The sequence below is a fragment of the Hydractinia symbiolongicarpus genome, chromosome 8, assembly GCF_029227915.1.
Source record: "Hydractinia symbiolongicarpus strain clone_291-10 chromosome 8, HSymV2.1, whole genome shotgun sequence".
In the NCBI taxonomy this organism is placed as follows: Eukaryota; Metazoa; Cnidaria; class Hydrozoa; order Anthoathecata; family Hydractiniidae; genus Hydractinia; species Hydractinia symbiolongicarpus.
This window is the reverse complement of record NC_079882.1, coordinates 19737801-19752901: the sequence shown is the minus strand read 5'-3', so window position 1 is coordinate 19752901 and position 15101 is coordinate 19737801. Positions and strand designations below refer to the sequence as shown.

The following is a 15101-nucleotide window of genomic DNA, read 5'->3' as shown; positions in this document are numbered from 1 at the left end:
GTATATATAACCAATCAAAAAACACAGTGAATATTCTGACCGCAAGAAATTCATTTGCGACACAGGCCTATCAATAAGAAAAAACACCTGCATGATAAATCGCATGCCCCGAACTTCACTGCTTTTGTTTCTGCAAAAAAACTGTTGCTCCATGTTCTACAGTTCAGTGTTTTACAGCAAGCCACATAAATTCTGACCATAAAAAGAGTACGACCATAATTTGTAACAAACTGTTTATACAATCTTCTCTTTACAAAGAGCCTGTATAAAAATGACTGTTGATCAGTTTTTTTTTTGTTTTTTTTGCTTGTTTGTATTTTAAAAGGGTTTATTCTATTTCATTTGATAATTACACATACACATCAGAAAAACTGATAATAGCTGCATTGTGCTCATTAATTGAGGTTTTAGCTGACTTGTAGTTTCTTCTTTCAACTGCAACTTATATTATAAAAAGTAGGAAGTCTGTGTCCTGGTCTGTCTTATTTGTCATCCCCGTAGGTCTACAATCCCAGGTGGTTGCGAAATAACAATTCCGGGAAACGATCTTAAAATAAGACAGTAACAAATTTCATTTTCACATTTTTTTCGGTTTTAAAGCTGACACAATTGAACTTTTTTCTGAAAATAGACCAAATAATAACTAAGAAGTGATATCTATGTAATAACTAAATGTAATCTGTACAAACACGACACAGATGAATGGAAAAGATTGGGATGTTAAAAAAATAATGACGTAATGCTAAGAAATACGCAAACCCTTGGAGGTTGCAGGTTCGGTTCGGGGGATCTTTAGGACTATGTTTTGTTTTTCGCAATAATATTTTATGTTTTTTACACAGTTTTCTTTTTATTAGGTTTAAAAGCACATTTGTAATCATTTATGGTTGTGTAGTGAACACAACCATAAAAAAGAAAGTAAGTGATTATGATACCCGGGGGATAAGAGGGGACTGCATAAAATAAGGACTGTCACTATTTCTAGCGTCGCGGTTGCGGGACAAAGTTTGTTTGACGGAAATGGTACGGGAAGAGGTTGGTGAGCCTAATCACTTTTACTTTCTTTTTTAAATTTGTTTATAATTTTGTTGTCCTTTTAGGATGTTCTTTTTATTTTTTAAACTTGTTTTATTCTTTTTCATTTTATGTAGCTAGGCCTTTGTTTTGATCAGTCACCCTCTGTCTGTGTGGATCCATTGCTCCATAAATAACCTGTTCAGCCCAGATTATGAACACAGCCTTCAAATTTCGCTAGGCACTCAATACACCCTTACGATAATTCGGGAAAACCAACACTCCATCGCAGCTTATTTTGCGATCGGAGGAGGTAAACATCACACTTTTATAAGAGTTTATTAAGGAGAAAACACGTTTTTTCGTGATAACTTTTCTTGCCGCATTTTGTTTTTAATTAAAAATAAACATAAGTTGTATCTTATTATTATTAACGTTTCCTGAAAATTTGAAAGAAATTGATACGACGGAAGTTAAAGAACTGGAGAAAACACGCTTTCGTCTCTAACAAACTCTTATAAAAACACGATTTTTACCTCCTTTTTTACGATATTGTAAAACGATGGAGAGCTGTAGGAACGCATGTACAATTGAATTATCGTAAAGGTGTATTGCCAAAGTTTTAGCAGTTGTAAAGCATTTGCTTCTGATAATTTCAGACCTCACACAAAATCGACAATGAACAGTGATAGCGAACTTGACAAGGTTGATCAATTTTGTTACCTTGGTGATACAATTGTGGTGGCTGTGAGTTGAGTATTATCATAAGGATTAGATCTGCTTGGGGAAAGTTTCAATGGTGATGATGATGACGATGAAGGATGATGATGGATGATGATGATGGCAGATATATAATGGATGATTAATTGCTTTGGGTTCCAGAATAATAACACACATTGATAGAAACAATGTATTTCTGTTGGAATGAGTAGATACAACACATTCAGTATGTGTAGACTATTTATGGAAATTTTTGGGGAATGGGTAGGAATGAAGGTGCCTCCTTCGTGCTTTGTCATATGCACAAATATATATTGCATAACCTGAGTGTCAGGATATGCGTTATAGGCGTTTTCATGCCCTGAGCGTCAGGTGCATGAGACAGATGAGATGCCCTTAGCGTCAGGTGTATCGACATGTCCTGAGCGTCAGGCACATGCTAATTACTGGTGTTCTTATTCTACAATGTTTCTACAATGACTTTTACCAACACATTACTTGCCTAAACCCAAGCTTAATTGTTGGGTGTGCCCAACACACCCAACAATTAAATTAGAGGCTCCCTACAGACTTGTTGTTTCTACCTCTAGACTTAAACCTTGACATAACATGATTTCACCTTGTATTGGGGCTAGACCTGTCATAAATTCGATGTATTGATCTCCTAAGACGATGACAAATGGAAATGGAGTACAAGTCCCATTGACCTACCTTCCTGATGGTGTACTTCGTTAATAGTTCACTGCTAACTGGCTTTCTATGTTTCGAGATGAACTCATTAGGAAGCACATTGTGCACGTCCTATTTACGAACTGAAGGTCAGGGCATCATTAAGTTGTATATCGCAGAAGTCGCCGGTGACATGCTTCAAAAATACTTGTCACAGGTACAGCTCAACATGAAGCAGAACTGTACAGGAGAGATTTAATTGATAGAGTCATCACATCTCTCCTCACAAAACGGAGGGCAGGGCTGACTTACTGCCTGCTGTGTCTTGTGGAAGAGAGAACTTCTGGACTTTTTTTTAATACGATATGCAATTTTTCACAATGTTTTCTATCTTATTTTATTTTCGTGAGTTGAATTCATGAAATTAATTGATCCACAGTTTTAATGAAATAAACCACCCCTCGAATACTGTGTGCATTCCCATGTGCAGACCTGGTTTCCTTTTAGGATAAGGAACTTAAGAAAAATGTATGCCAGTTTAAATCTTCTGCCATATACTTAAATATTCTTTTCATGGGGATATCTGTTATGAGAGAAAGGGACACCTGTAGCGCGGGTAAACTGTTAGTGGCTAACATACGTATGTGTAAACAAGGTTTCACGCAAAATAAATTATTTTCTGCCACATGGAAAAGTTTTTTAATATTTTTTTAATCAAATTGTTTCTGATTCATCATATATTTCTTTAAGGGACCATAAATAAAAGATGCTTGTGCTCCTTACTTGCTTTTTAACCCATACCCCTCCAAAAAAACTATTCATGTTTTCTTGTCTAGAAATACAGAAAATATTAATAACTTTCTTTAAAATGGGTGGATATTGGTCGTCTAAAGGCAGTGAAAGTCCTGTTGTTGAAGTAGCTCCATCTACACCTCAAAAACGTAAACATGAACCAGAAGAAGTAGATGCTGAAGAATGTTGTGAAAGGAATACCCCCAGGTAAGACTAAATAATCGTAATTTGATATTGGTGACTTTACATTTAAATCTTTATAACAACATATAAAAACATGTGGTTTATTTTGTTTAAAAAGATATGAAATAGACTATGATATAGTATGTTTTTAACTTGTTTTTAATTTTATAGAAAGAAAATGAGAACCACTTCAGAATATATTTATAAAACTCTTTATGTTAATGGTGAAAATAGTGATATCAAGATAAAAGCTTTAGGTATGTAAATAAACAGTTTTAATGTCAAAGACTTTATTATTTTGTCTCTCTAATGTACATAACTTTGCTGCAATATGGATTCAGATATTTTTGTACTTGTATACCAATAAATGTTTGCGGTCATTGAATTTTTAAAACAAGATTTATGAAACCTTAAATATTTTTAGACACCCAAGATTTGATTTATATAGCTTGATAAATATTATCTTATGATAATTATAAAGATGTCATAATCTTTAATCTTTTTTTATTTCAGATGTAACATGGAAACTGCACAAGATATATCTTTGCCAAGTGAGTATTTACTAAAAAGCATTACATAATTTTCAATGTATGCTTGTTGACGAAGGTAGGGCATCATAAGTATACCTTTTAAGTACGTTGTATATAGATGTTTTGATATTATCTACTCTCAGGTTTCCAATAATAGGGGAGTTTGTGGGTGGTTAGACAATTTCCTAAATTTTAATGCTAATTAAGGTTCGAATAGTATGTGGGAGGGGTTTGAAATTTTTAATAGTAGGGAAAAGTAAGTGTTATAACACAAGATGGTCAGTGCTCAGTACATAAATTTTTTATATCAGGAAAAAAATTATAAAAGGTAAACAATTTTCAAAAAACAGAGATATCCTGGATGGTAAAAACTTCAAATATTAATAGTCGGGTGCAGATTAAGGTCCTGGTTACACAAATTTCCAAGAATTAATAATACGGGGGGAGGGGGAGGGGACGGGAGAGTTGAGAGTAGTGTATGCTTTTACAAGAACGGGTTATAAAAATGTACCTCTCATACAAAACAGCAGCATGATTTGATTTTAGTAAAAAATAATGTAATAATCTGTAATTAATGCAATCTTTCTTCTTAGTCAGCATATTTTCGAAGCATGATTAAAGGAGAATGGGTAGAGAAGGAGCAAGAAGAAGTGTGTATTCACATACCGGATGATCTAATCAACACCAAAGGTAGATTTAAAATGAAAAAAGTTTTCTTTAATGTTTCTTGTATTGCTTAACATTTTTGTTATCATAACTTTTCACTTCAGTTGTATTTTCATATTGATTCTTCTTTTTCAGCTCTAGACATTGCATTTGGCAGTCTGTACAGTTACGAAGTCGATGTTGAGCTGCTGACAAAGAATTTAATTCCTGTGTTAGCTGCATCAAGAATGTTCCAACTTGATGGATTACTACAACACTGTGAAGACACTATGCTTGAAACGATATGTGCAGAGTATGTTTGTCAGTATTACGATGCATCAACACGATATGGATTAATACTCGTTAAGGAAAGGTACAGATTTAAAAAATAGTATCACAATACAGTCAGTTATACAGTAAAACTACCATATTTCCATGTAGAGTCTGTATTTTTGCTGTCGTCAGTGTGAAGTACAGCATCGCTAAATCCTGTCGTCATTTCCATGGCTGAAGGCAATATTGTTGCATAACACAATCATCATCAGCTATGATTTTAAATTATCATGCAATTTTTACTCAAAATTCTTTTATGTAATTTATGAATTTCATCTATGTAATTTTATAGCAAAACAACCGTGTATGTGTCTCGACACTATGTTCAATATATTTTTGATGCATTTTTATTTTATTTAGATGCTTCTCATGGCTGGAAAGGAATTTACTTTTATGTCGAACATCAGCACTAGCAAAATACCTTTCAGAAGAATTACTTGAACTTCTTCTGGTGTCGAAACACTTTGTGGTTATGCAAGTAGAGATGGACATTTACAACTTCTTAAAAATTTGGCTTTACCTTCAGTTGCACCCAACTTGTGAGCTTCCACTCAAAAAACTAGTTGGTGAAACACAGAAATTTTTTCATGAACAAAAGAACAAAAATCACACTGAGTTTTTGTCGTGCCCGATGGGTTCGAAATTTGTGGATGTTTTTAAATGTTTACGTGTTCAAAATATGGTTGGCGATATAAAGTGTATTAAATTGTTAGAAAAGGATTTTATAATTCCAAAGGGTATGGTTATGTTTAAAATCTCTGTGTTGTTTTTTTTGTATTTGTTTTTTAATCAATTTTAAAAAAATTGTTTATTGTTTTCTTCCTTGCTTTACTTAACATATCCTTTTTAGCACCAATTACTTTTTCACTTGATAACATGCGATTTTAATACTGGGTACCCATTTAACTATGGTAACTTTAAATAAGTAAATGATCTATTTCTGTAAAATTGTTTACCATTTCCCTTAGTTTTATATAAGGGCTGCCTGTTAAAAAAGAAATTATTTCTCTCACAATCTTTAAACATCTCTCTTTTAAACAAGAATAATAGCCATGATGCAGACCCTCTTGCTTTGAATGTCACTTACTGTGATAATTTTCTTCATATATTTTAGACTGGCTATTACCACTTTATGAATGGCAATGGCAAAAAATGTTATCGGTTTATTCTGGCGAAGATAATGGACCTGCAGACATAAGTGAAGAATTTTTCGAAGAGAATTCTTGCAGATGTGGGAGAATTCTTGAATCAGACACAAGAGTAAATTTTGATGTGTTTGTTTCGATTGAGCATGTGTTTGTTCGTGCCCTCTGAAAAAAAGTCCTTTATTTTGAAAAAGCTGATTTCTTCAGGAAAAATGTCTTACAAATCGTATTTCTATGATAAAATCCTATGTATTTTTCAATTCCAACAGAAATATTAGCGCAAATCTCGCCTGTAATATATCTTTTTATATATTCCCGTAGAGCTGCTTTTTCCTATTATAATCCTGCATTTTTATTCTTAACCTGAAAGCAATGTCAGTAAAGGCATGAGAATTTTACACTTTCAAAATTAGAAACCAAAAAAAAAAGAAACTGAACGTTGCAAATTAAATATTTTGTCAAGGAGGTAGTCAACTTATTCTTGTAGTAAAACATTCTTAAGCCTTAATATTATGGAAAAAAGTATACAGACAGCGAAATCCTCAGATATTTATATAAAGTCTCTGTAGAAGCTTTTTTATTGTGCTAAATTCACTTCGTTCTTTTTTTTAGTACTGCTGGAGATGGACAGGTTTTTCTTATGGGATAGATATGATAGTAACATACAACAACAGAACAAAAACGTTGTCAGTGAAGAGAAATACGTTCAGTCAACCATGTAATTTCGCTGTTTGTTTACAAAGTACACGTTCTGTTGCGTTAAGGTAATTTTGTTGCCAAGAATACACTTGAGATAATTTGGAATCGTATTCGAATACTCTACAGTGTGTATTGAAAGTTCATATACTGTAATGTTTATTAAATTTTTCAATTCTTAAGTGGGGCATCTATTATAGAGAGGGGAGGGGATTACGTAGAATTTTTTTCTTTTCTGTTTTCTGTTGTCAATGGAACACATTTTTCACATAATATCGTCTTTGTCAATTTTATTAAGAGCTAATGCATCATTGACCATATGAAGTTCCTTTTTTAACATTTGCATTAGGTTGGCACGAAATGTATCTTTTGCAATTTGTTTTGAATAAACGTCCTCTGAAGGGTGGGGTATGTATTTGTGTTATTGTTTTTTTTTCTTTTTTTCTAGGTTTAAAGCTTTCACTCTTGCTGATTCAGGACAAGAGGCTCTGTGCAAAGATACAGGAGTAATGACATGGACATTTCAGACAGACGAGGAAATTCCAGTTATTGTTTTTGATGACACATGGAATTTTCCTGTCTATATCAGTGCTAGGTTGTTACTTGCCACAAGACCTGAATAAAATATGTTTTTAAACAAATCTTCGATTTTAATAATATTTATTTTAGTATTCTAATGTTGTGTTTTTCAAAGTTTCAACATTTTTTGGGCTAGCATCATTTTATATTATTCAGGCTTTGAATAACGATGAGATTTTTATGAGAAATGTTATTTAGTGCTATGAAATGCAAACATTATATGAATGTTTTGTTTCAACTAGCATGGTAAGTGTTTAAAAGGTTTATTTATTTGTTAATATTGTATATTGAATATTTTCTTGGATACCAATATCTGTCTAATTAATTTGTCGCTGTGATGATCCCTTTACTGGAATTATACCATGGTATTTTGTAGCAGACATATTTTTGTGTGTTTCTTTTTTTTAGCGTGGTTGTGTTTATTTAATTTTTAAGGTGGAGTAGTTTGTGTGTAACATGCTTGAGAGAGAAGTACTATAGGACAGCTCTAACTATACATTTTAATCGAATGGAAAAATAAGAAAAAATGTTTACTTCAGGCAAAGTAAGCTTCTTAAATAAAAATAGTAAATACTGTTGGTAAAAAAGCTTGATAAAAACAGACAAATTACGCATGGCTATTCTATCAGTCCCAAAAAAAATCTACGAAAAAAAAAGTAGTTTAAATATGAAATTTTATATCCACAATCGGTAAGAAAAATTGTTGACACATAAGCGCAAATTTTTAGTCCGCTGCCAGTAAGCTTGGCTATTTCTATATTAGATTTACACAATCTAAACTTGTCAAGGTTCACTTATCAATCCTTGGATCTTAGGTTGTTTGGTTTAATCCAAAGTCAGTATCTTTTCCAATATTTCGTGACACCTGACGTGAATTTTTCTGTATCGGCAAGTGACAAAGTGCAATTAGGGCATTTTAAATGCTTTTTTTTGCCTACGCTTAAACAGAAGTTGCACCTCCGCAAACTCTTGGGTGAGGAGTATTGGCTAGTTGATGGTTTTGGTCATCCCTAAAAACTGACTTTTGCCAATTTTTTTCTTACCAATTGTAGTTAGCCCTAATGAGTGTACACATGCACCATGGCAATGTTTAAACATTGTAGTTACATCTTGGGAGATAGATGAGACCAGATATAATCAAATTTTTATGAATAAATTTCAAATCCAATTGGTTACTATTTTTTGATAAGCGTTGCATTTCTAGGTTATTAAAAGGGGGTGTTTATGTAACATTTTTTTCTACTATTAAGAGCGCGGTGCAAGTAAAACTGTAGACTAGATCTTAGAAAGTGCAATAACTTACCGTCAAATTTCTCAATTTAAAAAATACACAAATTTAGAGGTAGTTAATGTGTAAAATTCGTCTGCATATCAATGTAAGGTGAAGGACATAAAAAATTGAAATATGACCGTGCGCATTTGTTAGAAATAAAATCTCTATTTTCTATACTGATAATGGTATGGAAAAAATGTATGTGCATTGCATGTAAGATTTTATCTGGGTGACGAAAAAAGATTGTCGAAAGGTGTGTGTAAATTTTACTTTTTATGTTTTAGTGTGTATATATGTATACTTGTACTTGTGTGTATAAAGCGACATGACAAATTTAGTTGAATTAGTTGGATATTTTGATGAACTTCGCCAAGATGGGGTGGATTATACCGAAGAGTCAATTCTAGAAGTTCTTAGAAACCTACAAATGTGAGTGTTTTATTTTCCTTTTGTTGCTTCTTTATGTGTGCAGTATTGCCACAAGCTTGTCATTGAAATATAGACGGAAATGTAAAAAAGGCTTTTCTTTTGAGGGGAGTAATTTTTGGAAACTTGAAAATCTTAGAGAAGGTCTCACAAAACTTGCAAATCTCGCAGAAGGTTTTGAAAACACTTGGATATCTCTAAGAAAGTCTAAAAAAACTTTAATATCTCAGAAAAAGTTTGAAAATTCTTTCACATCTCTTTTCGTTTTTTGGCTACTACTAAAACAGATTGGCTATAACACCACTGATTCTACTACTTGGAAAATTCTTAATAACAAGTTTAAATTGTTTGGTTGGAATCTGAGAACACCAAAAATTGTATTTTTTGTAAAAGTGATTTTTTGACTACAAAAGACCTATTTCCATATCCATTTGCGTTCCACGGAATATACATACCAAAATACCAAATAACATAAAAACGAGATTAGTTATTAGCAAATTTTTAGTTTGCAGTGAAGTTAGTGGAGAAATGGTTTGTTTACTTGCAATATTTGCAAAATTAATTTGCCATACATATTTTATTAACATTTGGTGATAATGAGATAATAGCATGTATCAATGGGCTTTTGTTTATTATTCTTGGTGTTAAATGAGCTAGGTATTAGCTAGCTTTAAATATGATATAAGTAGCCTAGGCTGGCTGCTGACTTGTTCTAAACAACGTGGAATTTCAAGCTGTTTACCAAAATTGGTGATGTTGCTGGTATAATTCTGTGTCTCCAGTTATTTACTGTACCTTATTTATAAAATAACATCTGTGAAAATAACATTAGCCAGGCCTACTGTGGTTTTAAAATAGTAGTTGAGTTGACCTTGTTGGTGCCTTCCCCACATTTTACACATTTGTGATTTTAGAATTAAGATACTAATTTGACTTGGTGGGGGGAAGTTGGACTTTAAACTTTCCTTGAAGTGTTCTTGCTTATTTGCGTCACATTTTAAGCCTCTATCGAGAATTGTATTTGGTAAAAAAAATTATTTAAAATTTCAAAAATAGGTTGACAAAATGGATGATATCCTAATTCTCAAATTTTGTATTCAGAGAGTTACCATCTTAGTGTTTTTTCAGGCAAATGAAATTGTCCAGTGATTTTGCTCGGTAAAAAGAAATTTTTCCTTGAAAGGATCACGTCACAAAACGTAAAAATTGTTGTTTGAAAAAAAAACACAAAATGGTTACTGACGTACTGCCCAGAAAAAAAAGTTTCTGTAAAATTTTCTCCACAAATTACTTGTCATGTCGAATTTTTTTGGTTTCATATTTTCACAAATCCACACTTTATTCAATTTCATCGAGATTATTTTCTGTAAATAAACAATTTGAACAATTCTGTAAGATTAATTTTTAAGATTTCATATAATAAGCAAGAAAATATATACATAAGGACCTGGTTTCTAAGAACATTGAGACTAAAATTTTGACAAAAATTAATGACGTTTACAGCTGAGATCCAGATAGTCTTATAAGAAAAAGTATATTATTTTATTTTCCTTTTTTTTTGGTTAAAAATTTTAAAAAAATAGGGTGCTATTTAAAAAAAAGTCCTTACTTTTTCTATAAATGGAGATTTATGGTAAGCTCTAAGCTCAAAAAATACTTGTGAAAATACTATAAGAAAATCCAGCTTTTTCATTATTTTTGATATTAAAATCTCTTTACTGCCACCTTCCCCTTTCCCCCGAGTCAATGTCCCTTTTCTTTAGTACTCTAGGTTTCTGGAGTACTTCTGTTAGCATCAGTCAAGCATATTCAATATTGATTTTGGGGGAATGGAGAGGTCAAAATGATATTCACAATATGTTTTTCCAGGGTTGTAGCTTTTAGCTACTGGCTACTTTGGCTTGCTACCAGCAAGCTAATTTTAATTTTTTTAATGGTCAGAGTAATATGAAGTACTACTGAGCGTTAGTAAAAACAGTAAAATAAAAATTTACATCTCATTCTGAAAACGTGGCTAGGTTTTAGAAGTTTAGCTAGCTAGCTAGGTAGCTAGCTAACATATACCAAAAGATACGCCCTTAAAATTTCCAATATTTTAACTTTTTTTTTCACACTACCACTACCAACACCCTCTTTAAAACTGTGTTAACTACGATTATGTGAAACAACATTTTGTTGATACATTCTTTAAACTTGCATGTAAACAACCAGCATCCCGATATTTGCTCATAACTAATCTCGTTTTCATGCTATTCTGCATTTTCGCATGCATATTTCGCGGAACCAAATGGATATGGAAGTAGGTCTATTACTTCGTTGCAACCTGCATACTTTTTTAGTAAGGAATTCGAAACAGTGAGTGACATTCCAACGAGACTTGTCAATCAAATCTTCGCAGAATTGACAGAATCTAAATGTGGAAGACTGGACCCTAACCAAGAACAAGAAGTGTTGGATTTTTTTGAGTCTCTTTTGGTTTGTGTTTTTTTTTAAATTACAAAATGATGAGTAATTGAGGTCTTGTTCAAGATTTTTTTTAAAAATGCCATTTTCAAACTTTTTTTATTCATTAATAGTTTACTTCTTTACATGCATGTAGTACTTCTACAAATCAAAATACTTCTCCAAACTCTACCTCTTTTTACTACCATAATGTATAAAGTTAAGGGATCGCTTGTCGTGAGCATCGGTTTCATCCAAATTTTAATTTGAAAAAGGAAACCTTTTTGGAGAGGGTAGGCTAATTGCATATTCAACATACTTACTTAGAATCGATGATAGTGCTAATTCCAAGTTTAATGCATTTGATACTACGGAATAAAATAATTACCCATTAATTTAACCTCTGAGAGAAACGTTAAAAAGATTTACGCATTATTCCATTATGTTATATTGTTTTTTTTTTTTATTATAACGTTTGGTTGAAACATAATGTTGATTTTTAGGTTAAAGGAAAAATAAAGGAAGAAATGATAGCTAAAGCGTTAAGATATTTGTTAAGATTGGTACGTGTAATCGTGTAACGTAATTAAATTGTTTCGCTGAACCAACCATGTTTATTACGTGACAAATCCTTGTTATTTCATGCAGGACATTAACAAGAAGACAGCTTTACTTATTGTAGACGTACAAAACGATTTCATCTCTGGCAGTTTGGCGTTAAGAAACGCCCCTGCTGGACAAGAGGGCGAAGAAGTTGTACCAGTCATTAACGCCATCTTGGAGAACAACGAATTCGATTTAGTCGCCTACTCCTTCGACTGGCATCCTGAGAACCACTGTTCATTCGCTGACTGTGCATGCCAGTATAAAATGCACGAGTGCTCGGAACATAAAAAAGAACATTATAACGTCTATGACAAAGTGCATTACGATTGCGAAGGGAATCCAATGGAACAAGTTTTGTGGCCTATACATTGCGTACAGGAAACCGAGGGAGCGGAACTGCATCCAGATTTAAAAGTATGTTTCAGTTTTTCTCACGGTGTGAGGGAAAATGGTTGTAGATTGGTGAAAGTAACGATATACCGATTGATTTATGTACAAGATATGTTCTTTAGGTTGCTGAAAATCATGTTCAAGTTTACAAGGGTAAAGATTGCATCGTGGACAGCTATTCAGCATTTTGGGATAACGGCAGACTTTCTCAAACTGTCTTGCTAGAACACATACTTGATAAGAACATTACTACTGTGTTGATTTGTGGTCTGGCTTATGACTTTTGTGTCGGAATGACGGCGTTAGACTCAGCAGGTCACGGCTTGGATACTTACGTAATGGAGGACGCCGTGCGGAGTGTGGCGGAGGAATCTACTGTTGCAATGAAAGAAAATTTAGAGAAGATTGGAGTAAAAATTATCCAGTCTAGTGAAGTGAGTTTTTTTTTTATTTTCATATACCCATAATAGTTGCAGTCCCTGAAAAATTGTTTGACGAACTTTTGATATTTGGAGATTTCTAAAAAAGTCGACTTCGTTTTTGTTATTCATTTCATTAAAGTTAAACTTATTCAAATTTTTTTTAACAATAAGCTAAGTCATCAAAATTGTTCCAGTTTATACCAAACTTTATATGGAGTTTTATTTCTAGAAGAAATGCAATCAGGAAAACTTCGTAAACTCAGGAAATTTAAAACTAAAGAAAATTTAGGGAATTTATTAACATTTTTTAAAGATTTAAAGTGAAAAGTCAGGAATTTTATTGGCTGTTGAACTTAACTATTTAAGTGTCCATCAAACATTGAACTGAAAATTTTGTTTTCGTTATATGCATTTCAGAGAAATTTACAATCATGGATAAATGAAGATAAAAATTGATTCTCCACCCTTGTTAGTATTTTCTTTTTATGCATGCAGGTTTTACCCGGAACTCACCTATGTTGCATATTTATTCTAGGTAACCTTTTTTCCGGTCCATCTTATAATATAACGACCGGGAGGGGATGAATATTCGGTACCAACAGTTTGTTTCGTTATGGGGAAAAATTTGTGTTATTATATGCACCAACGTGCGACGAAATTTTTTAATATTTACACGGAGAACAATAGACATGAGCTCGTTCATTTAGCTAATTCCAGTGTCTTTTGGATCTTGTGCTTCCAAAAAGACTATTACCTCGTATGGTCCTGCTTTTTTACGAAAGTGTTCGCATGTAAAAAATATCAGCACTTTTGTAATTTTTTGTAAACATTGGCAAATCATTTAAAAACAAAATGTACATTCTTTTTAGATACCAGATATTATTTCTTGAGTGTGGTTTTATTAGAATTAGAAAGCTCTAAATTTTTCAACGATCAAACCAACCCAGCTAAGACGTCGAAAAGCAGTATTTTTTGATTACGCATGGTTGGACATCTTAAAAACATGTTAATTATGTAATTAATACTTTTATATTATATAGTGATGTATTAAATTATTCAAGCATAAATGTGCATTTCATTCCTTGGTAACCAAATAATTGGTCTACAGCCTGAGCTGTTCTTAATTTCTCAATATACTTAACTTGCAATTATTTTTTTAATATTATTTTTACAGTAAATTACAAATTTAGTAGAATTTCAGAATGCCATTTTTCAGTCATTCCCAACCTCGTTCTTGTGTGGTTTTTAGTAAACGAATTTGTCTATGAATTCGATGGCGAAATGTATCTGAGCATCGCAGTTTCGGTTATTTTGACACACTTTTTTATTATAAGAATACGATTTGGGATTTCAGGTTAAACACAGAGGAATAAGAATACTGACCAGCATAGTCAGAAATTTTGTGTTAATATAGGCGTGTATGCTTTTCGCATAAGTAATTAAAACGCAGTACTCTAGTTTTTGTCTCGTGGAGACAATCATTGTTTGAATTTTAAATCCCCGGTTTCATTTTTTTAACCTTTATTTTGCAGATATTATTGCTTTTTTCGCGTTCCCGAGATTTTATCCATTTTCAATATTTTCAGCCGCCTAATAAAGATATTTGACATTAAGTAACGAAGCCTGGGGATGAGAATTGATTTACATTCGCCTCGTGAATGTTCTGACTGCAGCTTGAAATTGTAAATCTTGTAATTAGTAACATTTTTGGATTTAGAAATTATTAGCACTTTCAGTTTGTTTTTCATTTTCTGTTTTTATAGTTGCCATAGACTGGACACGCGGGAGAGAACTGGACAGATTAAATAAAAGCGACAGTGACATGGTTAGTAATAAGACAACGCCCCCAAAATGGCAATCTGCACTAATAATATGCAAAAACTCAAATCGGATTGGTTACTTACGCAACTTCGTCCCCAATGTCTGGGCTTGTTAATTGTTTTTGGTATTAAGTCAGGTTCCGTCAAAATATGAAAAAAGATAATGACATTTAAGCCCTTTAGCAACCTTTGAAATAAAAAAATTGAGACCGAATTTCTTACCCGAATTTTTTTTCCGCGAGCGAAATAAACTTTTTGGTTATTTTAGGAGCGCTGACATAAAAATATGTCCAAGACAAATTACTTCATCTATCGTCAAAATAAATGCTCGTTAAATTCAATGCATTAAAATTCAACTATTTAGAAGACAAAAAATGTGACAAAGAAAATGTTACAGAACTTCTTTTTGTGTTAAT

At 32.6% G+C, this 15101-nt stretch overlaps 2 protein-coding genes across 3 annotated transcripts; both read left to right on the top strand.

Annotated features, from left to right (window-relative positions):
- Window positions 1-978: 978 nt before the first annotated feature.
- LOC130654081 (germ cell-less protein-like 1) lies at window positions 979-7684 on the top strand. Its single transcript, XM_057456610.1, has 10 exons — window positions 979-1035; window positions 3240-3402; window positions 3550-3635; window positions 3892-3929; window positions 4502-4598; window positions 4710-4926; window positions 5247-5623; window positions 6001-6146; window positions 6644-6795; window positions 7176-7684. The coding sequence occupies exons 2-10, from the start codon at window positions 3272-3274 to the stop codon at window positions 7348-7350; spliced, it is 1419 nt and encodes a 472-aa protein (XP_057312593.1). The 5' UTR covers window positions 979-1035; window positions 3240-3271; the 3' UTR covers window positions 7351-7684.
- A 140-nt stretch (window positions 7685-7824) lies between these two features.
- LOC130654087 (nicotinamidase-like) lies at window positions 7825-14600 on the top strand. Of its 2 annotated transcripts, none has more exons than XM_057456616.1 (6): window positions 7825-9008; window positions 11345-11480; window positions 11951-12010; window positions 12096-12467; window positions 12566-12877; window positions 13735-14600. In XM_057456616.1, the coding sequence occupies exons 1-6, from the start codon at window positions 8905-8907 to the stop codon at window positions 13753-13755; spliced, it is 1005 nt and encodes a 334-aa protein (XP_057312599.1). In that variant the 5' UTR covers window positions 7825-8904; the 3' UTR covers window positions 13756-14600. The 2 variants fall into 2 exon arrangements, with proteins under 2 accessions (XP_057312599.1, XP_057312598.1); XM_057456615.1 differs by having other exon boundaries at window positions 13401-13772.
- Window positions 14601-15101: the final 501 nt, after the last annotated feature.

Bases quoted from the DNA above. Each gene is read 5' to 3' on its own strand.
- LOC130654081 (XM_057456610.1), top strand. From the start codon at position 3,272: ATGGGTGGATATTGGTCGTCTAAAGGCAGTGAAAGTCCTGTTGTTGAA. The intron at 3,930-4,501 runs GTGAGTATTTAC...CTTTCTTCTTAG, and splicing joins ACAAGATATATCTTTGCCAA to TCAGCATATTTTCGAAGCAT. The intron at 4,927-5,246 runs GTACAGATTTAA...TATTTTATTTAG, and splicing joins TTAATACTCGTTAAGGAAAG to ATGCTTCTCATGGCTGGAAA.
- LOC130654087 (XM_057456615.1), top strand. From the start codon at position 8,905: ATGACAAATTTAGTTGAATTAGTTGGATATTTTGATGAACTTCGCCAA. The intron at 12,011-12,095 runs GTACGTGTAATC...TATTTCATGCAG, and splicing joins TAAGATATTTGTTAAGATTG to GACATTAACAAGAAGACAGC. The intron at 12,468-12,565 runs GTATGTTTCAGT...TATGTTCTTTAG, and splicing joins AACTGCATCCAGATTTAAAA to GTTGCTGAAAATCATGTTCA.